Here is a 27215-nt window from a genome sequence, read left to right on the forward strand (position 1 = left end):
CGCCTGCCGCTGCCGCAGTGGGCCGGGCCCGGGACCCGCCGCGGCGCTGAGGGGGCCCGTCCCGCAGGAGCGGCGGGCATGTCGGCGCTGGAGTGGTTCGCGCACAAGCCCCTGGGCGGCGGCATCTTCTGGATCCAAGAACGTTTCTACGAATCGGGCAACCGGGCCAACATCTGGCTGGTGCGGGGCTCGCAGCGGGACGTGGTGATTGACGCGGGGCTGGGGCTGCGCAGCCTGCCCGACTACCTGCGCGCCTCCGGGCTGCTGGCGCCGCAGGAGGGGGCCGCGCCGCGGCCGCTGCTGGCCGTCGCCACCCACGTCCACTTCGACCACTCCGGCGGGCTGCAGCACTTCGAGGAGGTGGCGGTGCACAGCGCCGAGGCGGCGGCCCTGCTCAGAGGAGACAACTATGAGGCCGTCACCTGGCTGTCGGACCGGGAGGTGGCGCGGCCGCCGCGGCCCGGCTGGCGGGCTCGGCACTTCCGCGTCCCGCCGGTGCGGCCCAGCCGGCTGCTGCAGGAGGGTGAGGGCGGCCTCGCGCCGTGTCGCGACACGCGTGTGCGGGGTCCGGGCGCGCTGGGGGCGGTCGCGGCTTTTAGGCCCGGGCTGCAGCGCCCTACGCAGCTGCTCGTATGGTAATCCTTAAACCGGTACTGATTGTTCTGTGGCGCCCAGGCTGTGCCACCGCCGGCCCCCGCGGGACGCCCGGCGCGGCGGGTTGAATCCTTCCCGCCGGCTCCGAACGCCCTGGCCGGTGCCGAGGGGCAGGCACCTGCCCTGCGCTCGCCTGCTGACGCGGGGTTTATTTTCCTTAAAACGAGAAGCACTCCGCAGTAATTCGAGATCGAACACCCCAGGCCTAGCCTTAGGCTTCTAACCGTATGTCACCCTGTCAGCCAGCGCTGGCGTCTGGTGACCCTCGTTGTTCTATCGAGGCATCGCAGCGTAAAGAACAAAGCGATGTACCGAAACACCTGCTGCGAAGAATGCGGGCTTTGTTTTACAGGATTGGTGTCACTGTAATACAGGAGTGGCTTGTTGCAGGTAAAAAAAGTTCCATCAGGTCTCTGGCAGGTTAGCAATGACCAGGTTATTTTGGCAACAGGCAGCCTAACTGCACCATACGGTGAAGCAGAAGGTAAAGGGTAGCTGTCTGGCATCCGTGTGACACCTTTTTCAGGGGACTGAAGTCTCTTCTTGGCTGCATTGGGCCATCCTGCATAGGTGCTTGGAAAAGCAGAACTGAACTTACTGAAGGCTTCAGACAAGACCTGAAGTGACATTTGAATATAGTCAATCTGCAGCAGTCTAAGGGTTTTTTTCTTTAAAAAATAATATTGTAAAAAGGTCAAGCATGCTTGCTGTCAAAGTAACGCCAGTTTCTAAGATAAGGCTCACAGCGACATACTGTGCGGAAATGGAATGTCATCTCAGTGCATGTGTAATTGCTGTGAGGTGGGGATATCTCGTAATGCTGAAAACAAAGAAGTGGCAGGGGCAATACTGTTAACAGTCCAAAGCTGAAGCTTTTACTTGCACGTTGCTTGCTTCATTTGTTTACATTTTAATCTTACCAGATCTTTCAAATGCCTTTTCATTTTGGCTGCTCTGGCTAAAATTGCATTTACTTGTATTGTGCCTTAGCATGTAATGTTTTTCTAGTCACTTGTGTCTTCTGAGACTCGCAAGTTTCTTTCAGCTGTCCCTTGAGCTTCTGGAAACTTTTTAAAATTTTGGGTGCCCTAGCCTTGTTTCTTCGTATTCTTTTCAGTGCCAGGAGCAATTTGAAACTAGCTGGAACACTTTGCTCCATCACCCCCACTGTGGCTTCATTCACCAATACAGGCATTTTCTGCACAGTACGTTTAATAGTCAAGTCTATTTCTTCCTCCTGCCAAGGCTTCCCAATGCTTTGCTGAAAGACAATTTGGCTGAAAATTCTCTTTGATAATTTTGAAACTAGGTGCTTCTCCGTTCCCCTGTTGGGTACAGCGCAATCAGACATTAGCTCTTCAGTGACTTCCAAATGCTGTTCTAGCATTTTCAGTAATCCTTTTCAGTTCATTACCAAAGGTCCTGTCATGAAAAGTTTGTCTTAAGACCTAAGCACCTACCTTTAGGCTTGCTGGAGTAAATTTATGGCATGCCTGTCTCTGGTGTGAGACAGATAGGTGACTCAGATTTCTTATACAGTAGGGGTTTGGCAACATCTTCCTGCTCTCCTTGGAACTGGAAATGCATATTACAGTTTTAAGCATCATTTTACAATAGTACTGGATGTTATTTCTTTTACTTTTTCTTACAGTGTTAAGCAGCTGCTTCTGAGAAGGTTGCTTATATGTTGGTCTTCTTTCCCTGCACAGCCCTAAATTTTACATGTTTGCCACGTGTCAATTAATGGGGTCTGCACATTTGTAATTAAGCTGGCATTACAATTTGAAATCAACAGCAGACTTACTTCGCCTGTTCTCCATCCCTAGACTGACTTTCTGCTGAAAGTACCTCTTCAGTGGCTAATGCAGTGAAAAGGCATTCACATTTAAGCTGGCAAAACAATGACCTAATGTTAAGAAAGTTCTGCTTTTGTATATCTGATTGAATGAGATGAAGACAGTGTATGGAGGCCAGTCTTGGTTTCCTCTAGCAATTTATGTTCCGTGCTTTTGCCTTTCAGAAGTAGCAGGAGTATAATTCTGGCAAATTAAACGAGGGTAAAATTGTAATAAATTGTGAGATACTTACTTTGTAAACTTTCAAAGGAGACCTGGGTTAGATGTGTTCTGTTTGTTTCCCATTTTATCCTCTCTATCACGTTTGTTTTCACATTGTTTAGTTTATTAAGGTGGGAATAGATGCAATTAATACAGCTGAAGCCTGTGTTAATTATCATTGGAAAATACCCTTTTGGCAAGTGTGTGTTTCAGATGTCTCTGTCTGAAAGACACTGAAAGACTGAAGACGTCTTCAGTCACCAAGAAAATAAATGTCCCACTGCTGTTGTTGTGGATATATGGTATGGACAAACTCTCAGCGTATGGGTAGGTTGTATTCTCTGTGGTGTTTAATATACGTGATAAATACATACGTTTTCCTGTAACATTGTTTGCAGGGGATGTGATCAGCCTTGGAGACCGACAGCTTACTGTCATGCACATGCCTGGTCATTCAAGAGGCAGTATTTGCTTACACGACAAAGACCGGAAGATTCTGTTCAGCGGTGACGTGGTGTACGATGGATCCATGATTGACTGGCTTCCCTACAGCAGAGTAAGTGACTATGTTGCAAGCTGCCAGCGCCTCATGGAGTTAGTGGACAGAGGTCTCGTGGAGAAGGTACTGCCTGGGCACTTTAACATATTTGGGGCAGAAAGGCTGTATCGGTTAGCTTCCAACTACATTTCGCAAGCTGGAGTTTGTCACAAGGTTTCTACTTGTGCCATGAGATCCATTGCGAGTATAGCACTTCGCATTACAAATTCAAGAGTCACTTCGTAGTGACAGTACGTTTTGTGTGATCTATTCCCTGCTGAAAAACCACATGGCTTGTGAAAGTGTTGATACAAGCAAAAGCAGTATGTATTATTAAGGAGCTGGCAAATTGATACAAATAAACTGCAAAAATTCTCCCTATTTTTGCCTACTTTATTCCTATTTTTATAAAAAGTACATAAGCTAGTAGCTTCAACCAAAGCTACCATTCTTCTATTTTTTCAGGACATGTTTGCACATGTACTGTGATTGAAATATTGGTTTATTTTTGTTACGTTTCTGACAGACGCATATGTGCCAAAATGAGAGGTTTTCATGCCTGAAACCTTGTTGATGTAGCACTAGGCTTATGACTGTTCACTCAGCTCCTGCTCAGGTTTTGGCCTAACTGAACTTGTGCTAAGACCTGGTGTTTGTGGGGAACAGCACCATTAGGTCAAACTAAGAGCAACACCTGCACAGGACTGGGTGGACAGAAACAGTTAAGGGCCATTCCACAGCTATTTTGTCACCTGCTGCTTGCTGTCTGCTGCACCCCTCATTGCCTGCATCTTTGCAAAGTAGCTGTCTGACACAGCTAACCTATGTAAATGCTGTAGACCAGACTTCCAAGCTGGAAGGTATAGATACATCAGCTTACCCAAAAAGCTTTTGATGCGGATCCAAGAGCAGATGGACTGTTGAGGCTTTCATGCGTCTTGGTGCGGTGCAGGGAATGCCTGCATCATGACAGAGGAGCAAGAAAGAGCACTCTCGCCGTCAGCTAGGGAACTGTTTTGCTTATAGGTGTGCTTGTTAGGTTTAATGTGTTGGACTAGCCTGTGCAAAGTGGATTGAGCCCTTGCTTGATGTGTTTGTGTTTTTTCTGATGAGCTCATAAAAAAAATAATTATTAGTATGTTGTTCTTTAAATTTGAGGGAACTGGATTGTGACAAGCTAAAGGCTTTATTTGTGTTTAAGAGTATTTTTATGTGACTGGATTGTAACTTGTTAATGCTTTGTGACAGGGGATGGGGGCTTAGCATAACCTTGTGCTACTGCAGGTGCTGGATTAAACAGCCAGTATGCTTGTTACCACAAAGTGAATGTAATTTAAACTGTTTACTGTTTGTTTATGAAGCGTTTGGTGCGTGTGGTTTTTATGAAAAGTGCATTGCGTTTATCTGTTCCAAAAAAAAGTTGAACACATTGAGAAATGATAAATGACGTTGTAACTTGCTTATCGAAATGGAATGTGTGATACTTAAAAGCTGTTGAAATGGTTAGTTTGTGTAATTATTCTAACAGTATATACGTATTTAACTTTTTTAAAAGGACACTGTCTGAGGTTATTTTTGTATATAGGCATAAATACTTTCCTGAAAAGGAATGCAAATGTTTTTCCCAAACTTCAGTGCAGTTTAACTTTATTTGTTTAGCTTTCACTTCATGAGGAAGCTTTTCCTCCCTCTCATCAAACCCAAGAGAATAGGAGCCCAGAGTCTGGGCTCTCTTTAAGGCATGGGGGAGTGGAAGTTGATACCCTTATTAGGTGTAAATCCTGGTGAAAAAAACAGTTGTAAAATAAAAACCATCTGTCTAAAAATTATGAAAGAGAATATTTTACGTAATGCTTTTCTCCTTTCACGGATTACTGCACTCCTGCCTTTACTGTTGAATACGTTTTTCACCAGGATTTGTACTGATAGGTTGTGATGTGCCTAGTTCTTGTTAGCAGTGCCTATCTCCAAACTGAAGTAAAACTGTGAGCGGTCAGGTCAGGTGCAGCAACGCAGCACTTGTAAGACCTGTTACCACTCAGGTCATAGTCTCTTTTTTGGAGGAATGCAAGTACATCAGTGTATTACATGAGGAGTGCTTACTCAGTGACAGACTTCGGTAATAAATGAAGCCAAGAGTTTTTTATCTTGGTCTCATTTGGCCAGAGGAAGAAATATAAAAGGTTAGCCTGGGAAGCCATTCAGTGAAGAGGCTGAGAACAAACTCCACAGTGTGGTTTTCCTTTAGCCTGCTGACGCATCCTGCTGTTACATAGCAGTTCAGATCACGTTCTTGGTAGCCAAGGGTTCACCATGGGCAACCACAGATCTGAGGTGGCAAGCAGGAAAGTCAGAATGGCTGAAGAAATAGGTATTACTGGAGATTACGCCAGTTATCCGGATGAAGCCATGGTGTCACAGGTTACCCAGCAGTAACTGGATTCCTTCAAATTAGCCATCTGTGGTGTAACACCAGTAGTAATCTTGCTCTGTGCTTTTGTGAAGTGTAGGAGCACTGGTGATAACCCTGTGCAACAATGCAGACAGAGAGACCTCTTCTGTCACGAAGCCTGCTAATACGTATGCCAGTTGCTAAAATTTTGCAAATGTTCATCAGGAGCCTGAGATCACACTGAATTAACATTTTTTTTGTGTTAAACCACCATTGGTTTGTTTATTTGATCCACTGTTAGAAGCCCTATAGCAAGATTTTACTGTGTTGTAAAAGCTGAGCTGCTAAGAGAAGGCTCACTGGCATGCCAATTCAAGAGGAAAGACGCCCTCCATCATTTTTGTTTATGTCTGTGCTCAGTATCAGCCACAAGATCCTTAAATGCCCAGATCACTGACAAAATGCCCTGTTAAGCCATGCTTAAGTCCATCAAGTATATACAGGTAACAGCAATTGCCAGGGCTTTTTTCCTTGACCAAAATCTAGGAAATAATTTTCTAGCTCTGAATTGAGCTTTACCCGAACATAGCCTAAAATGGAGCATGTTAGTAAACTGCTGTCATAATCTAGTTGAAAGTAGCTTTTGAGGGTCTCAAAATTATTTTTGTATTCTAAGAAATTTACTCCTACGTAAATGATATGTTTTAAGTATAAAAAAATGGCTATTTTTGTTAAGAATTACCAAGTTTTAGTCAGAAGAGTTTGACAGTGTTCTTTTAACACTACTTGATTTAAATATTTAAAACACATGTTGTAAGTTTAAATATTGTAACATCTTGGGCATTTAGATCTGTGTTGATTTATTTGTAAAATCTAAATTTATGTTAATGCTGTTAATGCAGTTTTCAGGAACTGGCAAATTGGATGGCAAGTTTTGCTCTGTAATCTGTCAAGACTTTTGTGATATTAAACAACAACTTACAAATAAAAAAATAATTTTATGTCAATAATCATAATAAAAAAAGTTATACTCCTGTACAGTTCAGTGATAATTTTTAGGTATTTTTCAAGAGAAGCACTTCTTCATTCTAAATGGTGCAATCTTTTGAAGTTCCTAGCAGTGTTTCTTACGCTTCTAAGCAAGAGACTGCATTATAAATATTTATATATCATAGATGCTGCAAAGCTTGTATAAAAACATGACTGGGTACTGCTTGGGGGAAAAAAACCCCCACATTTTAACACAAATCAGAATTAGGTTTTCAATAGAATTCGCACACAGAAAACATGGATGTTATGGAAACATGTATTTGGGGGTCAGTTTCAGCTTGGGGTTACACAGATTATTATTTCCACACAAGACACAGCCAGTGGCTGTTGTTTACTGTACTTGAAACAAAAGTGGTCACATAGTTTCTGTTCAGCATGTAACTGGAGCTGGAAATACCACCTAGCATACTTGCTGTCTGGTTTCTGGTAAAAGATAAGGCTCCTTATTAATAGATAAATAGTAGAAGTTTAGTGGAAGTTGGTCCAGGAATAACAAAAGGAGCTACTGTCATAAAAACCAGCAGGGAAGAAATGTACCTGTATAAAACTAAGAACCAGTGAAGAAGGTGAAATGTACCTGGTCATTTAACAATGAAGATAGGCTTCCTTCCAGACAGGGGATGACCAGACTTTAAGGATATCTGGTGGTTCGGTTAATACGATGCATTGGTTTTCCTCTCAGGCGTTCATTTCAAGGTGCAATCTTCAAGCCATTCTCTTTGCACATTAGCACAAATACAATCTTATTTTCAAAACTAGTTGACCTTGTTAAATTTTGAATTTTATGGGGTGATGTGAACAGAATTTGAAGGCAAATACAGGTAGAAATAAGATGATTTTATGAGGGAAATAAGGCAATTAAGTGACAATAATTTAAAAATATTACAATGTTGGTTTTATCTAAATACAAAAAAAATCAGTTTGGGAGCAGCCAGCTGAGGGGCTCCTCTCAGATTATGTTACTGGGGTTCCACACACAGCCCTGTGCCTGTCCTTTTTGGTGATGCAGAGGAGTCTTTTAATCATACAAGCCAACCAACAATTGTGATTAACCCAGCTGATTGAGTGTCATCATTTCAAAGTGCTGGACAACTGTGTATTGATGATTGCCCATTACACGTCTAGGAACAAGGTAACTTCTAGTGGGAGTGAGACAGATCTGAGTTTATAAAATGTGGCAACCTACAACTTCCATTCACATGAAGGAAATGCAAAGCCTTTCTCTGTCTTCTGGGGTTGATAATAAGTTCAGATGCACATCAAGAGCTAGCAGCACTGTATCATCACAGCACAGGACAAAAAGATTTTGGTGCCACACTCACAAGCACTTCACCTCCTGTCCTGGTGTTTGAAGCAGTAGTACCAGGAACACAAGGTGTGAGCAAAATCCATCACTGTCACTACTCCTTTCTCAATAAATAGGTTTGCCACCAAGCTGGACAAAGTTTGTTACATGTACTGTGAAAATAATTGGGTTTGACATCAGATTTGATACAGCACATTTTTCTAGCAACAAGAATGAATGTTTTTCATTGGCAGTCAGCAGATAAGGGGAGAGGTTTGGCTTGCAAATGAGAAATCAAATGCTTAATTGCACTTCTTTGCAGACAAGTAAGAAATAGAGGGATAAGACAGGACAATTTTGGGGTCACCTAGCACCATCTTCATGCAGAGAAGCACAACGTTTGCTTAAAATTAGAGATTCCCTGGTCTGCCTGCCCCCCCTTCTTCCTGTTTTCCATCACTTTCACTTTCTGGTCCCCCAACTGCCTCATGTTTCTGGTATGTTACCAACTTTTCTCTTTGTCCCACATCCCCTGTTGCTGCTTCCTCATATATTCCCAGTCTTCCATCTATGCCTCCCATCAACCTTTCTTCCCCTCTTCCTCATGCTGAGAAATAGCTTATTTTCCTTCACAGTATCTGAGACGGGGCATCTCTGGAACACGGGGTCTGGAGCACAACATAAGAAACCCAACAGAGAATGGGCAGCCCTGGGGCCCACTGGCAGCCATACACATCATTCCACAGTGCCTTATTGATCAGCTTACAGTCGTCTTCATATTCAGTCCAGGTTACCCTTTTCTACAGACCAAGCTGTTATTCTTGGATGAGTGTCCATCAGAGTTTTTACATAGCAGAAAACTGTTACCGGTCAGCCACCTTAAGCTTAAAAACATGCTATATAAGGAAAGATGTAATTTCCCTTTTTTTTCCCTCCAGATCTTTCCAGTTTCTTTATTCCTGCCTTAAACTGTGCTCTGCAAAACAGTATGCCACTCAAGCTTCACCAGCACCAAGCACAACAGAACAGGTCCATCCTTGCCTTATATGTCTGCACCCTTCCTAATACATCATATCCCTAGGTTAATGGTTGGACTTTATGATCTTCAATGTCTTTTCCAACCTAAATGATGCTATGATTCTATGATTCATACTTCTGGTCCCTTGTAATCTCCAACTTCTGTTCTGTAATGATATTTTCTATCCACTTACTTCCCATATTGCATTTCTGCATTTGAGTTTTCTCCTATGAAATAAAGCAGTCAACTTGTCTTCATTGTTTGTATCACTGATTCCAGACCACCTAATCAAGTGATCAACATGATTTTGAATTCTGATCCTGTCTTCCATCATGCTCATTACTCTGCTTGTAGCTTCTGTGCAGACGGTAAACACAGTTGTCCTTATAGCTTACCAGGTGGAGAAGAAAGCTACAGAGCACGAGGCAGCTGCTTTAGTCACACAGGGTACCCTTGCGTAAGTAAGAACAGACTTCAGGCTGCCTCCTACCTTTCTTTCGCTATGCCTTCATCTCACATGCAGCCTATACTCCGGTCAGGTAGAAAGAATTTCTTTATAGCAATCAGTGTTTTGGGTCATTCTTTGGCACTTTGAATTTAAGTTTAAAAATGTAAAATTCTATTTTTCATACTGCTGTGCATACGATCTGATTCCAGTTTTCTTACCAGTAACATAGAATTTTTATTTAGAGCAACTACGAATCTGTTGCATTGTTTCTGTCATATTCAAGTACAACTTGTATTTTGCAATAGATGCTATGTTGTGAGGTACCTATCTCAGTTGAGTACAGGGTCTTTGTAATCATCTTTCTAATGCACATGGAAACTAAACAGTCATTTTAATTACTTCAGTGCTACTGCATCTCATTTTATTTTTACATCAGTGAACACCTCTATTTGTCATCATGACACTATGCATGAAACATGGGATGTTTCTGCTATAAAGAACCTTCTCAGGGACAGGAAAAACAAAAAAAGCATTCTTACTGTTAAATCCTACACTGTAGGATGCTATACAGCAGAGCTCCAAATGAGCTTTAGAACAAATGCTGTCTAGCATAACACCATGCCTTTTAGGAGCAGACATCTGTAGCAAAAGAAAACAAAACCAGAGATCTTTAGGAAAGAGGGAGGGAGAGAAGAGTGGAAAAATATATGGCAAAGGAAGAATTATGAATATTTAACTTAAATCTAGGTCTAAGAATTCAACCAACACTGTTTCAAGTTATTGTTCAAGTTATTAATGTATGTATTACTGAAGTCATTAAGCAGTACCTCTTGTGTCTAAAAATTCAACCAGATTTCATCCAAAACTAATTCTTTGGTCCTCTCGCTTCCAAATTGAATTAGGAAGCACAAAAACAGATACAATTGAAATGCAATCAGAAAACACTCATTAGATCTTACTTTAAATGTAACAGTATTTGAAGCTAAATATTACAGAGGGGTTTTGCTGGTAAAAACATGTTAGCTTATATTTACACTGCATGTAGTGGTGCAGCACAGGGATATCCAGGCTAGGCAGAAAGCAATCTTGTCTAATTATGCACCTCTGAGGCACACAAGTAGCCCAGACCACTCTAGTGTGATCTTAAATCACTTTACTACGAGCTTATACATTAACACTGTGTTGCTTTGTGTAGCATAATCATGCCTCAAAGCCAGTTAATGCTTCTACAGGGTACGTACAGGCTGTGCTTTGCTGTGCGGAAAGCAGGAACACAGAGAAAGGGGGCCACCAGAGACTACATCTCTCTGCACAAAAAAAAGGCATTGAAATTTACCATGAAAATAAAAGAAAAGGCTTCACTGCATGATTACAGATTAAAGTAGAAACAACAGTGTTATAGAACTGCTCTTTGCTTTTGCTGTGCTATCTAAAACCATCTTTAGCAGATTGCCTCCAACTACTCAGCTTTTATTGGACAGGCTAATCCCACCAATTTAATGACTTTCTGTGTGCTCCCACATGTCCCCAACAGTGCCCTGGGAAGGTTACGAGGCATTTAACAGCAATTAAAATTTAAAAGCATTGGAAAAAGAACCCTGACACAGGGAGAAGGGCTCAGGAGGGTTCCCTCACCAACACTTCCGTGACTGTACCAGAGCTAGAGTAAGGTACTTCCCAGCAGTTTGACCCAGATGTACACAGGAGTACATTTCCAATCATCAAATTGGGAAGCACATGCTATATTTTTAATATGGCTTTACATTTTCACACTGATTTTGTGCCATACAATTTGCTCTAACAGTGACATGAACAAACAACTCTTAAAATTCCATGAAATGTGCCTAAACAAAACTAACCCTTTAATTTTTTTAATTAATTTCATTGACAAAGCAGCTTGTTGCTTTACATCAGAAAGTTCTGATATTTGATCTGATTTTGAACAGCCAGCATGAGGTCTGTAACCTCCGACACCCTCAAGTTCAGCTTGGGACAGGGGAACAGTAGAATGGCTTCAAATACTAATAAAATTAGGAAGGGAAAAGGAAACCTAATCACTCAAGGGGAAGATATGGCTGGCAGACAGCCCCGCAAATGGCTTTCATAGAGCAACAGACGAGTTTGAAAATTAATTAAAAGCTGAAGATACAGCTAATAATAAAGCCCTCAAATATTCCTCACAACTAAACAATTATTTTCCTTATTCAGCTGCTGATAAATAGCATGAGGAACATGCTAGTGATATTCTAATTTAACCACTCTGTTAAAAAGTGATTTTAGAAGGGGTCTAGCCAGCTTTGAAAATGTAAGGGTTTGTGAGTCACAAGCTATGATACCTACAATCATTTATTTCTAGCTATTATTATTTGAGCCTGTCCTTTCAGTTTTGAACTCCTGGCATCTCCATTTCATGTGCAATACGAGCACTACTGCCAGTTTACTAAATTTACAAACAGCGGCATTTTGGTTTCTGGAGCAGAGCTTATGCCATAGCATCTCATTAAGAACAGCACAGGCTGCACTAGGGAATGATCTGCTTGGAGTTCTTCTGCCCTGAAGATCTTAACAGTATAGTGCAAAGTATAATATCACTACAAAGACTGAGGACTGTAAATGGTAAGTCACTCTCCCTTCCTACACTTGCAAATGAGAGTGGTTGGGAATAATCAAATATAGATGCAGAGAACATAGGGGGTGTACCTATTCCTGTGGATTTTGTGGCCCCTGCTCGCCCTTATAATTTCAAACCTACCTTCACTGGTCACCTAACCAGGTTAGGCATGGGAAGCAGTCACCACAGACCTAGCTGGGTGCTCCCTTCTGGAAACACTGTGGAGGACCAACAGAAGAGCGACGAGTCCTACCTCTACTAGCTGAAACCACTGCAGGAGGATTTGCTCACACTTCTTCAGTGAAGCACATAAGCACCTAGAGGCAGAATTCACAGCCAGCAGGAAACACAAAAGGGGAGAGCTGTATGTTTGTTAAGTAACTAAAGGGTAGAGGAAAGGGCTCAGTCAGCCATGCAACTCTTCTCATTAAAGTCAGGGCAAGCTCACTGACCTTGGAGGCAAGAAGCCAATTCGATAGCTTATCTTCTAAGTTTAGAAATAGAGACCCAAATTTGGATCTCCAGTTTGTGGAAGAATACCCTAAGGTTTGTTCAGCATCAGGTATTTGAGTCTACTTGCCAGGGAGAAGCCAAGGACAGGGGCGCTCCATGAGAGGACAAGGCAGAAGCCAAGGGCAACCGTAACACAGGCAGGGATAGCAACCTCCACATGGAGTGCAGGGATAGCGATGGTAACCAGAGCTGTCAGCAGCCCAGTGACTGCTGCCCAGTCACTGTCAGACAACTGCAAGGTGATTACTCAAGTTCAAGGCCAGGCGATGAAGTCCAGCCAGTCAGTCAGCAACAGCAGCACACAGCATGAGGGCAGGTCCATCTCCAACACAGCTCACAGAAGGACCAAGGGCCTCTAGGCGGAGCTACAGGACCAACATGCACAGAGGGTGTGGGTGGGGGTCCCAGGTGAGGCAGGGCAATTCAGGGCTGTTGGTGCCTTCAGGACTACTCCCCCATGCTCCATTTTGAGCATTCTCACCATTCAGTTAATGCTCTCCTTTCCTCTCTGGCCATGCAAGGATGTTGTATGAAGCACAAATAATTATTTTGTGGGTATATCTGCTTGTTTATTTACTATGCAGTACCTACTGCCTTGATGTGACCAGCACGGACTGACTGCAGAGCTACCAGCACAGAGCCCCAAGATGTGCACTCAGGACCTGTGCCCAACTCCCTGCTTTGAACTGGGAAAAAACACAGATTCAAAAGCAAACACACAATTACTCAGATGAATGCATCTAACTGCAGACATGCAAACAGCAAGGAGTGCAATCAAAAACCTCTAACCAAAAATCTCACTAAAGCACAGGTTGAGGGTCAAACCTGCCAGTAATTTATGTTTTTAGTTACAAAGCTACCATCTGTTAACAAAGGTCAATCACCAACTTCTTACAGTGCTTCTGCATACTTGATCTGCGGACCAGAGGTAGTATGAACAGCCAGCCAACCAAAACTCCTCTGCTTGACTGTTCAGGAAAAATGTGTCTTGAGCATACCTACCGAGTCCAACTCTTCACGTCCAATACTATGTACTCAGGGTGAACCTGCTACTGGTTTATTATTGGAAAACTACATGTCTGCAGATGTAAAACACCTTCAAGACATGCTGTCAGCCCTGGAAGGAACAGGACTAAAATGCTTGAAGGCATTTTTAACTGCCTGAATCTTTTCAGTGAATTTAGCCAGACTGCTCAGCACAGTATTAGAAAAAACTTGAACATCTGTATAGTCCAGCTACTAACACCAGACTGTACTCTTCCAGTCCTTTACAACAGCTGTCTGCTCAGGGTGGCCTGAATGGCAAGGCACAAGGCACATCTACATGTTACAGACCAGAGCACCAAGGCACCACTTTTTCCACATTTTCTTATGAGCAAGATGAATGTTTCCCACACATACAGAATATGTAACGTTAGTTCACTCACTAGTTTGCAAAGCACGTAAGTATTAATGGCAGTACAAAGTAGAACTATGTAATTAGGTCTTGCAGTCCTCATGTAATACAGATCACATGCTCCAGGAATTCTTATGAAGGCAAAGCCTGTACAATGTCAGAAAGACTTGATAAAAGTATTTCCGTAAGCTCTCAATATTATCTGTGTATATACATAGCGCAGGAACGCACTTACGCTGCACATCTCCCCTCACATCTCCGAGCTCTGACACAGGGCTTCCAGGCCCTATCTTAAAGGCGCACTGCCAGTAGCAATTCTCAGTAGACAGAGGCCAGGCCACTTTTCCCAAGCACTGCCAATACCTAGGCGCGCCGACTGCGCAGCCAGTGCCCGCTCCCCGGCCCCAGGCCGGCCCTCCGCCACAACCCGCCGTACTTCCACACTCAAGATGGCGCCATGCGACCGAGCGGCGGAGGGAGCGCGCAGGGCCTGAGGTGGCGGGGAGCTCTTCTGCCACAGCCACAGCACATCCAGACTGCAGAAGGGCGAGCAGAAGTGACACACCTGCTCCGGGCCGCCCGCGGGACCCCGCCAGCCGGGCTAGTAGGTGAACAGCGACCGCCCCCCCCCCGCGCCGCGCAACCTCCTGGGTAACGGAACTCCGGGCCGAAAACCCCGCCCCCGCGGCGACGACCCGAGCGGAGACCCCTCCCCCTTGAGTGGCAATCGGCCGACCAATAAGCAGGCGCTTGGCGCTCGGGGCGGGAGGCCAGGCGGCGGTGCCGTGACGACGAGGGCGTGGATTGGCGGGCGCTGGCGTCGTGCCGCGTTTCCAAGGGGAAGGCAGCGCGGCGCGGCGGGGCGCGGCGGGCGGCCTGGTCCGGTGCGGCCGGGTCCGGTGCGGCCCGTCCTGCCGCGGCCCGGCTCTTGGGCGGCAGCAGCATGAGCTTGGCCCTGAGGTCGGTATGAGCCGGGGGCGGTTTCCCCCTTGCCCCCTTCGGGCCTGGGGGCGCGGGCGGGGGGCTGGGGGGCGGGCGTCTTCCGCCGGGGCCCGCCGGAGCCCTCCGGCCCTCGCTGCCCCCTCGGGGGGCCGCCGGGGCAGGCCCGGGTGGGAAGCAGGGTGCGGCGGGCAGCGGCGAGGCCTGGGCGCTGGCGTGCCGCGGCGAAGGTCGTCCCCATCCTCCAGCGGCTTCTGTCTGATCCCTCCGTTTCTGTCTGATCCCTCCGTAGGGGGTCGTGGGCGGCCGGCGGCGGATCAGGCCGGGCCGCCGTCTGCTCACCGAGGGAGGGCAGGGCCCGTCGCGGCTGGCTTTGAGAGGTGCCTCCTGGGTTGTCTGAACTAATGCACCTTCAGAAAACCTTTTTAATAGACGTTAACTTAAGCTTTAGAGTTTGTTTTGTTGCGTTGTTCTTCAATTCTGATTCAGTAACTTGGATAAGGGGGTCCGGATTAATTCTATACCTGTCAAATCCTTTTTCTTCGGGCGTAATTAATATGCTTGTATGATATATGTGATCCTTAATTTTCAACTCTTAGAACTTCACGCTTCGTGTGATAAAAGTGGTTATAGAAGAAGTGGCACTAAACTACTTGCATTGAAGTACTGCTCCATCTTTCGAAAAAAATATTTTATGCTAAGCTCTAAAAAATCCCCCACTTCATTAGCCAGATCCTTCTTCCACAAGAGTTCAGCGTTAATCTGCTTTCAGATTTCTAAATGGATTTCATCATCACAGCTCACAAAACGTGGGCTTTCTGGATCTGAGCTACTCTCCCAGTCCTAATTAGGCAGCTCAGAGTTATTTTAGTCCTTCCAAAAGCTATCGTAATCCAAAGCCTGTGTGAAATCATGCTGTCCCAATTGGTCTGCTAAGGCCTTCTCGCTCTTTGAGGATATTGTGGTCTGAGGCAGGTCCAGCTTATGCAGCTCTTCTTGTCTATATTTGGAATTTTTATGGTGTAGCTGCAGTTGTTGAACACTAAATCCCTAACTAATGTTGAACTAAATGTTGAACATTAAGTGTGTGTTTAATTTTTGGTTTTGATTAAAATTACCAAATTCTTGACAAAGGAGATGAAAAAGCAGCTCATCACAGGAGATTTAGAAAATAAATATCCTTGAAAAGCAGTTTTTCTGTTCACTCATCAGTAATTTTTATACACTTTACAGTGGATGACTCAGCATGCATTCTGCTTCTGGTGCAAACAAACAAGTCGGTGTAAAGAGCATTTTCCTGAGAGCATAACCTAAATTATACAATAATTTAGGTTAGAAAGGACTTCTGGAAGTCATCTATTCGAGCTTTCTGCTCAGAGTAGGTCCCACACAAAACTGAGGTGCTGAGTACCTTTGCCACTTGGGTGCCAAAAGTTTCTGATGATGGAGACTCCTCAGTCTCCCAGTGCAACTGTTCCAACACATAAACACTCGCACTGGGAAAATGTTTCCCCTTAGTCCAGATGCAGTTTCTTAGTTTTGTCGTGGTTTTTCTTTTTCAGTGGTGTGGTTTTTTTGGTTTTTTTTTAAGTTATTCTTACTTGTCCTTTCACTCTGCTCCTCTGAGGGGAACCTCTCTCTGTCTTCTGTGTAATAATCCTTTAGACAGTGAATGACAGCACTTAGATCTCCACTCCTTAGCGCTTCCCTACCTAGTCAGCATGTCATTTAGTCACCTCACCCTAGTCTACACAAACCTAGCTCTCTCAGCTTCTCATGCACCCTGTGCTGCAAGCCACCAGGCGTGGTAGTCTCCCTTAGGCATTATCTGTTGTCTGTGCATATCTCTGGTGCTGGGTTGTCCACAGCTGGACTCAGTACATCTGGTGCAGCCTCATGATCACTGGACAGAGGGGATTTGCCACAGTAGTTTGTTCATCACAGTGACAGCATACAGCTGAGCTTCACATATTGCTTACTTCTTCCAGGAGTGTATCTTGAGTACTGTAGCAGTCTGAGTTGATATCACCAGTTATTTCAAATGTATTTTTTTTTGCTTTAGAGTTCTTGCTCTGAACTGGAGATCTTCCAAGCAATTACTCTGGATACAACAGTCAGTCTCACTGATGTGAATAAAACACATTTACAACAAAATGTACCCTTTATTAGCTTGGTCCAAAGTAGGTTTTATCAGTGCTGTCCTTTTCAGGTTTTTTTCAAATGGTGTTCCTAGTATATGTATAATGTATTTTCTGCCTGTTATCTGAAAATTTAATTGTATTTCTAGATTAGCCAAGGGAAAGAGGGCTGTCTTTGGGCAAGTTTTGTTAAATGGGGGGGGCTTTTCTCTTTTTGTATATACCAAAACAGACCAAAAAGTCTTTAGAGCAGTATGTATGTGTGTGATTTAAAAAAAAAAATATCTGTAAATGTCATTTATCTAAGAACTGGTACTGGCAGCAAAGCCGATTTGTGGCATCTAATGCCCACTTCAGTAGCCAGACAATCCAGTTGTCTGGCCTAGTTAAGCCTCTGTTAGCCTGTCTGTGTCAAAATTCTTTTTTTCTAAGCTACAGTTTAGCAATAAAGTGTTGTCACGAGTTACATCATTTCAACTGCTAATACAGTTTGTAGTCTCAAGTATCCTTTTAACTGACAGCTTTTCTACCCTCTTTTTTTTTTATTGTTGTTGTTATGTGTTCACCAAAATGCCTGTGTTGATTTTGTTCTGGTGTTCTGGGTGGGGGAGTGGAGGCATCATTCAACTTTCACAGAGGATTTGTCTGTTCGGAATGGTATTTTAAACTGGGAGGACAATCTGGGAAAAGGTTGAATGGGTAAGGTAGTGATCTATGCAATTATGGTAAGTTTCTAGTTGGTGGAAATTGTTATCTAAGTGGTATCTTCCCGGTAGAAATCTATTACACTTAATTTGTTTCTTCTTGTTCAGGAGTGAGCTTTCAGTAGACAAAACTAAGAAGAAAAAGAGAAGAGAACTGACTGAGGAACAGAAGCAAGAAATCAAAGATGCCTTTGAGTTGTTTGATACAGACAAAGATAGAGCAATAAATTATCATGAGTTAAAGGTAAAGGTTTTTCATTTAATGGCAGATAATATATATGTTTCTTAGTGAGTTTTTAAGATGTTGGCTGTATCTTTAAAAAGTACTCCATGTTCAAGGTCTCTTGCTGGGCTAAAGGAGTGAGGATATTGGGGGGGCAGCTGGGCAGAGGAAGGAAATACCTGCATTGGTGTAAGAATGAACTTTTCTTCCCAAACTGTATACTTGACACAGTAACAGAATTACTGTAGCATGCTGCATAACACTGGTCTGAATGCTCCCCAGGGTTCCAGGGTTTAGCTTGGACAGATGACTAAGTGGAAAAAGCTCTTGAAAAGGTGTTTGGTTCTTTTTTAAGGCATTGCATAATCTAAAGCTTGGTATTGTGAAAACCCACAGGTTTCAGATGCTTTAGGTAAAAGATGTAAATCAGATTTGTAAAATTGTTGACTACACACCAGAGCTTACCACTTGCATTTTTCAGTAGGGAGCCTATGGATGGTAGGAATGAGAGATGCTGTTTGTTTTGTGTCTGGGAGGCTTGGTAGCTGCCCTTCCCAATGAAGACATCTCTTCCCGTTAGCTATTGGCAAATGGAGGGTAGGATGGCCGTCTTTCCTAGTGAGTCCTGTCTGGAAGTCTAGAAGTAGTACATTAAGTTTATTGAAGTGTCTTTTAAATATTTTATGAATTTTTATTCTGATTGTATTGCATCAAGAAGAAAAAGTGGCTTTGGAGAGGCCAGTGTTTCTATCCTATATTGGGTGAGATTCTTTTGGGAAGGAATACCTCATCCAACCTGCTGCCTCCATGTTCTGGCTCTACCACGTAACTCAAAGGTGGGGTGGGGGCAGAAGTCTTATTTTTACTTTAATTGGTGTTACAGGCGTGTCATAGGTCTCGCGATTCCTATAAAACTCCTTCATTTCAGAGTTCAGGTCTTTTATCTTTGCTGGAAGCCACAGTGAGTGGGAACTGTTTTGGGCCTGTTAATACGCTTTTTCCAGTTACAGTATGCTTTGAATTCCCAGCTGTCATGATTACTTGCAAAGCTGTTTCTTACCTGCCTAGTTAAATATTGTGGCCCTGAAGATAATACTGTGGAAGAGCAGAAATGCATAAAGAAAAGAACTATCTCTGTTTTAGTGTATGTTTGTCAGTTTGGAGGAAGTCAGGGTAGTGTGTGTACTGAGAAATTGCTATCTCAGTTGAAATGGAAACTAAACATGCACTCCTAACCTAATGGAAAAAGAAAAGATACATTGGCTTATGTTGTGCACTGGAAAAAGTGAAGTCACTTGTAAGAGGATTTGTAAACTCATGAACATATACACGCTTAGTATGAATACTGAAGACTAATTTGAAGAAGGATTTTCAGTTCTATCTTCAAGAAAGGGTCAGTACGTGAAATGTTTTTGGGAGTCAGGAAAGTCTACTTGCCCTAAGAAGTATTTGGTCCAGTCTGTGAAATCCCTGAAAAGGCAAAGGCTAGTTTTTTCACTGTAACTTGACATTCCATTTTCTAATAGTAGTTTTAGGTGATTTTTATAATCAGAGCTTTTTTACTTTTGTTAAATTCATTTATTATTGTTGCTAAACCACTGATACACACCTTCTCTCTTGGGAAGGTAATTACTGAAAATAAAAAGAAATCTGATAAATCAATATTTAATCTTCATATATGGTTGCACTTCCATTTTATTCCAAAAGGTGGCAATGAGAGCCTTGGGTTTTGATGTGAAAAAAGCTGATGTGCTGAAAATACTTAAAGATTATGACCGAGAAGCGACAGGCAAGATCACCTTTGAAGATTTTAATGAAGTTGGTATGTGTTTGATTATGTATCTTTAGAGAAATTTAACCTGTAGTGGTTGCTACAATGTGGAAGTACTTTGTGTACTTTTTCAGTTATTAAGTACTATTAAGCAATAGAACTGAGAGATTTCATTTCATATTTTTATTAATAAAAGTAAATGGTGGAGGAAGATAAATCTTTGTATTCTGAATATGCAGTTTGATATGTCGAGATGAATAATAGCCACAGTATAGAAGGAAATAAGAGTCCTAATCTTTTTTAAACGTTTACAAAAGAGTAGATGCTAACTTAAAATGTAGATATTCTTGTGTTGTTTATGCATTTTATAAGATTCTTCTTCCTACTGTGGAAAAAATAATTGACGTTGAATTTCACAGGAAGCAGTGCATACACAGACAAACTGTAAACTGAGTACAGACTTCCTATATAACAAATAAAAGTTGAAGGAGATATTAAATATTGTACTTCAAGGATTTTCAACTGTTGATAAAACCAGTGGAATGTCATTAGGCTGTTTATTTCATCTGAAGATTGTGTTTTGCACAGTTTGACATACGTCCAGTATGTAGTGATCTGCAGAATTTTAAAAGATTAGAGTTTAAGTTTCTTTGAAGATTTTTTTTTTGGATGTTACGTATAACTTATACTTTTGCATACAATTTGCGTTTGCCAAAAAAAAAAAAAAAAAAAAAAAAGCTGTGTGGGCTTTATAGCTGTATTTCATTATTCCAGTCCCTGTGTTCAAGGTATTAGATTTGTGTCAATATTCAGAAAAAAAACCTGCTCCGGTGTAGTAGATGTGTATTTGCTCTTGGCTACAAATAACAATCTACTTAGTGTGGCAAAACAGTTATTGATTGAAAAGTGGCAGAGGTTAATGATTTAATGGGTTAGGATTGGACAAATTATGTTGTTAAATCACAGATAATATTTTTGTAGTTGTATTCCAGGAAAGAGCAAATTGTAAGTCAGAAAAGAACCAAATATAAAGCCTATGGGGAAATATATATGATCAGTCCCAATTTAATTGGGGGGGGAGGGAAGGTAAAAAAAAAAAAAATTGAGAGTATTGCATTGATAGCAACAATACTACTGCTGTAATTACATCATCATGCTATAATATTATATAATTGAATATACTATCATTACTGTGTAATTCTTTCTAAATTCATGTTATCCAGTCCAGGCATTGTTTGTTGTCTCCTGGTTCTGTCTTGGCTATCAATATGGGCACTCAGTAAGTGCAGTGGTAAGCTAGGAAAATTCTGGTAGAAAGTACAATATGTACTTGGAAGCTGATCGAACCTGTCCCAAAATTTGAATTGGGTTTGAGTGCTGCTGTGACCTTGGCACAAAATTAAACATGATACCGCTTCTAGCAAAAAGGTCAGGGAGTTAGAGAAAATAGGTTATAGTATGAAGCTTTAATTGTGAAGTGCTGCTGAGTGTAGCTAAGCAATTCTTGAGCCATCAGTTTTTCATAATTTAATGTTAATAATCACTTTAAATGTAGGACTGGCCTGTCTGTAATGTATAAAGATGCAATTACATTTTGTCTCCTTTTGTACAATAATGTTACCTGTAGTGTTTAGAAACCTGGTATGTTACTGTTCTTCAGCTAACAGTGCAGTTGTCTTTTTGCTGCAAAAGGTAGAATTTTTCAAATTATATCGTATTGTCATGCGGCATAGTTGTTTTAAATGAACATACTTAAATTCAATATAAATCTGAGGGATTTATGTAGACATATAAACTTTATTGCTGTAGTGAGCTTATATGAGCTTGAATTATAATTTTTTCCTGTCAAATTCACTAAGCCCGAGCAGGCGTTCCATCTGCAGACAGCAGCAGATGCTAAGTGGTTTTCTATGCACAAGCAGTGTTGATGTGTTTTTAATGGCTTGATGAAAGTCATAAATAGCAAGCCCTGTAATAGAAGGCTAGCAGGTACAAAGATGTGAAGATACATTACGGTTGGTTGGTCTGAAATAATTACTAGAAAAATACTTTATGTGGCAAGTTTGTCTTTTCTGTTACAGAAACCGACAAATGCTTGTGATAAAAGGAATAATAAAGGCTGATGAACCCTTTCAGTATTAACATCTTTCAGTTCATAGCAGTGTCCTTTAAATAACCCCTGGGCTTAGTTTTTTTCTGTTTTCCTGTTAGTGTGGTTTTGTACCTAAAAGGGAGGTTCCATGTGAGTGTTTTTTATTACTTGGTGTTTCAGTGTTCTCTCCAAGTCAAAATTCTATCCTCATCAAAACAAAAAAATAATAAAATCACATGTCTTCATCTGTCAGAGCTGATGTAATTTTCTAAAAGGTAAGTCTGGGACAGAGGAAGCATGTCTGTGCTTTTAATTCCTATTGAATAGTACGTTTAAAGCATGACTGTGTTTCCACTTGCCACATAGCTTTCCACTGCAACAGCTATGTCCCAAAGAGAAACTCAGCCTGGGAAAAGAGAGATGAGAAAGAGAGGTCAGGTAACAGACAAACAAATATGCATGTTGAATTTAAATATATAAAAATGGAAGAATGGGTGAAATTGGAAGTGTGTGTGCTTCATACTGCTTTAGTCTCTTAAGGTCATTCTGAGTCTACCCTTCAGAATTTTTTTATCTAACTTAAGTATCCTTCTTACAGTGACAGACTGGATATTGGACAGAGACCCACAAGAAGAAATAATCAGGGCATTCAAATTATTTGATGATGATGACTCTGGTAAAATAAGCCTGAGAAACCTGCGCCGGGTTGCTAGAGAGTTGGGTGAAAATATGTCTGATGAAGAACTACGAGCTATGATTGAAGAATTTGATAAGGATGGCGATGGAGAAAGTACGTGTTAGCAACAAAACCCTATATAGTCTGTTCTTATTTTTCTCCCCTTTTTAAATGGGGTTTTGTTGTGAAAATGCCCTTTTTGGTTTCTTCCTAAGTAACTTTCTGCTCAAACTTAATTTAGCTTACAAGTAATGGAAATTGTTGTTTTTGACAGGTACTAGTCCTGGAAAAACATTTGGAGTCTAAAAATCAAGTTGATTTCTCAAGCTGATGCACCACTAAACTTATTCAACCACGGTCTATTAAAAGAGTGGTGAAAATGTGGTTGTAGGTGGAAGTAATTGAACTGGTACATGGGAGATGCGATGTACCTACAGAACATTTTTATTTCCTTATAAATCACTAAAGGGATTAAAGGGCTAAGAGAAACTCTTTTGATCGCCTAGTCAATATTTCTTAAGTGGTGATGTGTCACTGTTGTGATTTCAGCATGTTAGTCAGATGTGGAGTGTTAAGCTAATAAATCATGCTGGATGTACCCTGGGTCTATATGCAGGAGCTTGGATGGGTCTGTAATGTACTTCTGAACCTCAAGAGTGCTGAAGAGCGTAGTGTGAAAAATGGCTCAGGGGAATTGACAAGGTCCATACCAAGTGTGCTGCAGAAGGGATTTATTAGCTAGCTAAAGAATGATTTAACAAATCCAGTTTGACACTATGCTTATTACCTCTTTGTGAACACTGAAAGTTAGGTTTTTTTCATTAACCCGAGAATACTGTTATATTTACACCAGAAACCTTAATATCTGAAATTCAGGGACTAGTCACTTGAGACCGTGTATCTGAACACTGCAGTTTCTAACAGTCATCGAAAACTGCTTCTCAGTTTTTCTTTTAGAATGGTGACTCATGTCTGAGATTTCACTAGCAGTTCATCAACTTTTCCAGTTACAATAGGATTTTATTTCTACTTGTGAGCCACCACATCTGTGGCACTCAAAGCTCTAACTACTAGTGAAAAAACCCCACCTGGTCAGCCCTGTGGCAGACACTCCTCCCCTCAGTGCGTTTGAGACTGGTGTTACTCCATACCTGGGAATACAATTAATTAAGTACTGAAACAACCCCTTTTAAGAGGAAAAGCAGGACATTTAAACCTGGTGGTGTGGAAATGCGAACTTTTTGTTCTGTTGTAGTGGTGTAAATACAGAGCCTGAAGACAAAGACAGTGAAAGGTTGGTGATTCAACCGCCAGAAGAGTGTTAATGTTGACACTTGTTACTGAACTAAACATGGAGAAAGAGGCCATAGTTCCTTAATAAATCCCTACTGCATAATTCTGTTCCTCCACACTCCCAGCTGTGTCATCCCACACATTTCTTGCACTGGCAGTGTCTGATTCCACAGGTGAGATGTTTAAGGAAGCTAAGCCAGGAGAAAACTATTAATTTCGTCTTTTAAGTGTTACTGTTGCTGATTATATCCCTGAAGTCTCAGTACTTGATCAGATTTTCTTGGCACTGCATCTTGAGAAAATTGTTTTGGTTTTTTTTCTCAGTGTTTCCTTTAGGATAATTGAAGCAGGTCGGTATAGTGAAAGCTGAAAATCCTGTTTTCAGGCACCTGTCTGTGTGCAGTGACATACAGGATTACCACTGAATTCTAGTAGACAACAGGATAGCTATTTACTTCCTTTTCAGTAGCTACATAGCAGGCAAGGAGTGATGCCTGTCTTCTCAGTCCTTTAGATTGATTGCTAATCTAGGTAGGTAATTTTGAGCTTATTTTGCTTTTAAAAGAAGGAGTTATGAGGACCTGCATTGCTAGTTTTACTGTCCCTCCCCCACCACCCCACCAAACATGCACTTTATTTTTTTTTTTCCCCAGCCCCTGAAGGTGTAGCTGTAGAGGTGAGTGAGAGTGGAAATCATCTGCAAGCATGTTTTGTTCTGTGTCGTGGTCCTGGACCTGCCAACTGAGGTGTCAGAAGCATAGATGCGTTTTTGTCATGTCGTTATTTGGTCGCTACAAATTGATTGCAGAACATTAGCTCCTTTCAGGAAGGTTACTGAGTCATAATTATTTTGCATCAGTGCTACATTTTTTATTCAAGTTGATCAGCTAAGAGTGAGTGGCTCAGTTTCCTCTTATTCCTTCATCCATTCATTCTCTTTGTTAGAACAGTCAAGCATGAGATCGAATGTGGAAGATTGACAGCATAATGTTTGTATATGGTGCTGTTTATCCTTAAGGTTCTATGTGTTTTCTCTTCTTTAAAGAAAACTGATGCTGTTTCTACCTTTTTAAGATTCATTCTGTAAAAGTAAATAATCCTGTAAATCACTGTTCTGTGTAGCTTCAAACATCTGGGTCACATAGCAAAATCTTGCTGTCAAGTAATTCTTTTCCTGCCCCCCCCAAAAAAAAATTACCTGAAACTGTTAGTTAGTAGCATTTTTAATTGATACTTTAAATACAGAAATAGTGCCATTTGTGATTTAACAAAGTTCTTACATTTGAGGGATTGTTTTGCTCATAGTGAAATAAAGTCTGTTGTGTGACACCCAGGCTACTTGAAAACTTGTGTTTCCAGCAAAATCACAGAGCTGTACTGGTACACTGTACATAAGTTTCTGTAGAAGAAAGTGTTTCTGACATCTTCCTGTCTGCCTTAAAAACAGAAATTTTCTTATTTTTGTATTCCTAGTTTTAGAAATTACTTCTGTTTTGGACCCTGACTGTTTTTAGAAACTCCATGCTGTCAATTCATGCAGTTTTTGTTGTCCTGTGTGGATGCATCTGTAGGAAAAACAGTCCAGTTTTAGGTCTCAGATTTTGGCACGGAATTAGGAAAAAAACCCAAAACAAACTGAAATAATATGCTCCTTTAACTCTCCAGATTATGTAAGTCAGTATTATCTTCATATTAGCTGGGATCCTAGTTTCCTCTTTTATGATAATTTGTGTCATGGAATTGAGGGAAATCTGACACTAGGAAAGACTGATTGCTTCTGATTTCATTGTGCTTAACTTGTAAGCAGATCCTAAATCAGACAAGGGATTAACTGGGTTGGTGGGAATCATAACTGCTTCTCTTTGCAGTTTCTTTGACTGTTAGAAAATGTGTTTGTCATTATAATACTGTATTTTCACTTTTCAGCATTGTTTAACCAGGATTTTTTAAACTGGAGAATATTTTGGGGAGGATGTTTGTGCAATTATTGTGCTGTTACTGTGATAAAGCAGTGGAAATGCTTTTTGAAGTCATACAGTCAACGTAGTGCTTATGTGTAGCGTGATGTAGCAATATGGTAGACTGATATTTCAGAGCGTAGGGTCCTAAGCTAGACTAAATCTCCTTGTTTCATATTTTTGACACGTGTCGCAACGGGGTAGATTTAGGGTTTTTATTCTTCAGCGTAGTTGAATTTACTTAATTTTCTTTTAGCTGTAAACGTAGCTCTTACTTTGCAGTGCTTTGTTTAGGAATATCTTGGGCATATTGGTTGGGACAGATAATTGTCAGGGAGAATTCTTCATACATGTCTGGTCTTTTCCATACCATGGGCTTATTCTAATCATTCCCCGCTACAGTAATTAGTTGCAGAGTGAACATGTTCATTGGTTAACTCTTTTACAGTGGCTCTGCTTTAACATATGAGTAGGGTCAATAGCTCAGGTATGAGTGCAGCAAAATAATTAATGACTGCTAATTAATTTATTATTATGACTTAATTTCTTCAAGTACATTTGTGTAAGATTTCTGTTAATTATAACTGAAGAATGAAGAAAGTTCAGATGGGGAAAAGCTTGTCAAAAGTCCATTTTAATTCTAGCTAATTTATGGAATCATTAGTAAATGATCTTAAAATTAAATTTGTATTTGGCAAGCGTTACAGGTTTGAGAGAGAAGAATAGCATGGTTCACAGTGGGGGTGCGGTTTGGGCATAAATATCTGAACCATGATTTCAAGAATAAAACTGAACTTCATCGTAACTGGAGCTGCAGTACTGTTGCTTGAGAAACAATGATTATCTACCATTTTAAACATTGTTATAAATCTTAAAGAATCTTAATAATGAAGTATCATATTTTTGCATAGCCATCTGTTTACATACTTTTCTCAGGGTTTTTTTCTATCTTTTTTTACTTCTAGAATATTTTTACTTTCATAATTAGAAATAATAGCTTGTTATATGTGAGCTGGATTCTGGCTTCTACGTAATTAAGCTTGCATTCTGACTTTTCCTTTTACGTGGAAGAAAAAAAAAAGTGCAAAATCTCTGTTCTTCTAGAAGCAAAAAATCCAAATTTGTAAACCCTGAATAGTAGTGGATGAGAGACAACAAATACTGGGAGACCTTTACATAGAAAGTATAATACAGATATGCATTGTTTTATTTTATGAGTTATGGATGTTTGCTGTTTGTCTAACTGTTTTCTTTTTTTCTACAGTCAATCAAGAAGAATTTATTGCTATTATGACTGGAGATATTTAGCATTAGAAGAAAAGAAATTAACTCAGCACAAAAGGGAGGAAACATTGGCAGCTTCCATTACAATGTGTTGTACATCCATTCATTTCTGTAGCTGGAGTGATGCAGAAAATTACTTTCCTCACAGGGCCAAAATAAAGACAGGTTATATGCA

The 27215-nt window shown here is 41.3% G+C and overlaps 2 protein-coding genes and 1 long non-coding RNA gene across 5 annotated transcripts; 2 read left to right on the forward strand and 1 right to left on the reverse strand.

Annotated features, from left to right (window-relative positions):
• Positions 1 to 17987, forward strand: MBLAC2 (metallo-beta-lactamase domain containing 2). 2 transcript variants are annotated; one of them, XM_055699394.1, is made up of 3 exons: positions 1 to 523; positions 3110 to 3267; positions 17852 to 17987. In XM_055699394.1, exons 1-3 carry the CDS (start codon positions 79 to 81, stop codon positions 17855 to 17857), a joined length of 609 nt encoding a protein of 202 aa, XP_055555369.1. In that variant the 5' UTR covers positions 1 to 78; the 3' UTR covers positions 17858 to 17987. The 2 variants fall into 2 exon arrangements, with proteins under 2 accessions (XP_055555369.1, XP_055555368.1); XM_055699393.1 differs by lacking the exon at positions 17852 to 17987 and having other exon boundaries at positions 3110 to 6679.
• Positions 6934 to 14635, reverse strand: LOC129734740 (uncharacterized). The gene is made up of 2 exons (XR_008730283.1): positions 9767 to 14635; positions 6934 to 9711 (listed from the first exon to the last, which is right to left on the reverse strand). It is a non-coding gene; the product is annotated as an uncharacterized LOC129734740 (long non-coding RNA).
• On the forward strand, positions 14767 to 27215 carry CETN3 (centrin 3). 2 transcript variants are annotated; one of them, XM_055699395.1, is made up of 5 exons: positions 14767 to 14922; positions 17852 to 17987; positions 19674 to 19788; positions 22428 to 22619; positions 27021 to 27215. In XM_055699395.1, the coding sequence occupies exons 1-5, from the start codon at positions 14906 to 14908 to the stop codon at positions 27062 to 27064; spliced, it is 504 nt and encodes a 167-aa protein (XP_055555370.1). In that variant the 5' UTR covers positions 14767 to 14905; the 3' UTR covers positions 27065 to 27215. The 2 variants fall into 2 exon arrangements, with proteins under 2 accessions (XP_055555370.1, XP_055555371.1); XM_055699396.1 differs by lacking the exon at positions 27021 to 27215 and adding an exon at positions 22780 to 24977.

The sequence above is a fragment of the Falco cherrug genome, chromosome Z (assembly GCF_023634085.1).
Source record: "Falco cherrug isolate bFalChe1 chromosome Z, bFalChe1.pri, whole genome shotgun sequence".
Classification (NCBI taxonomy): domain Eukaryota; kingdom Metazoa; phylum Chordata; class Aves; order Falconiformes; family Falconidae; genus Falco; species Falco cherrug.

Coding starts and splice junctions, on each gene's coding strand:
- MBLAC2 (XM_055699393.1), top strand. CDS start 79: ATGTCGGCGCTGGAGTGGTTCGCGCACAAGCCCCTGGGCGGCGGCATC. Junction 524..3,109: donor CAGCCGGCTGCTGCAGGAGG/GTGAGGGCGGCC, acceptor CATTGTTTGCAG/GGGATGTGATCAGCCTTGGA.
- CETN3 (XM_055699395.1), top strand. Junction 17,988..19,673: donor TAAATTATCATGAGTTAAAG/GTAAAGGTTTTT, acceptor TTATTCCAAAAG/GTGGCAATGAGAGCCTTGGG. Junction 22,620..27,020: donor TAAGGATGGCGATGGAGAAA/GTACGTGTTAGC, acceptor TTTTTTCTACAG/TCAATCAAGAAGAATTTATT.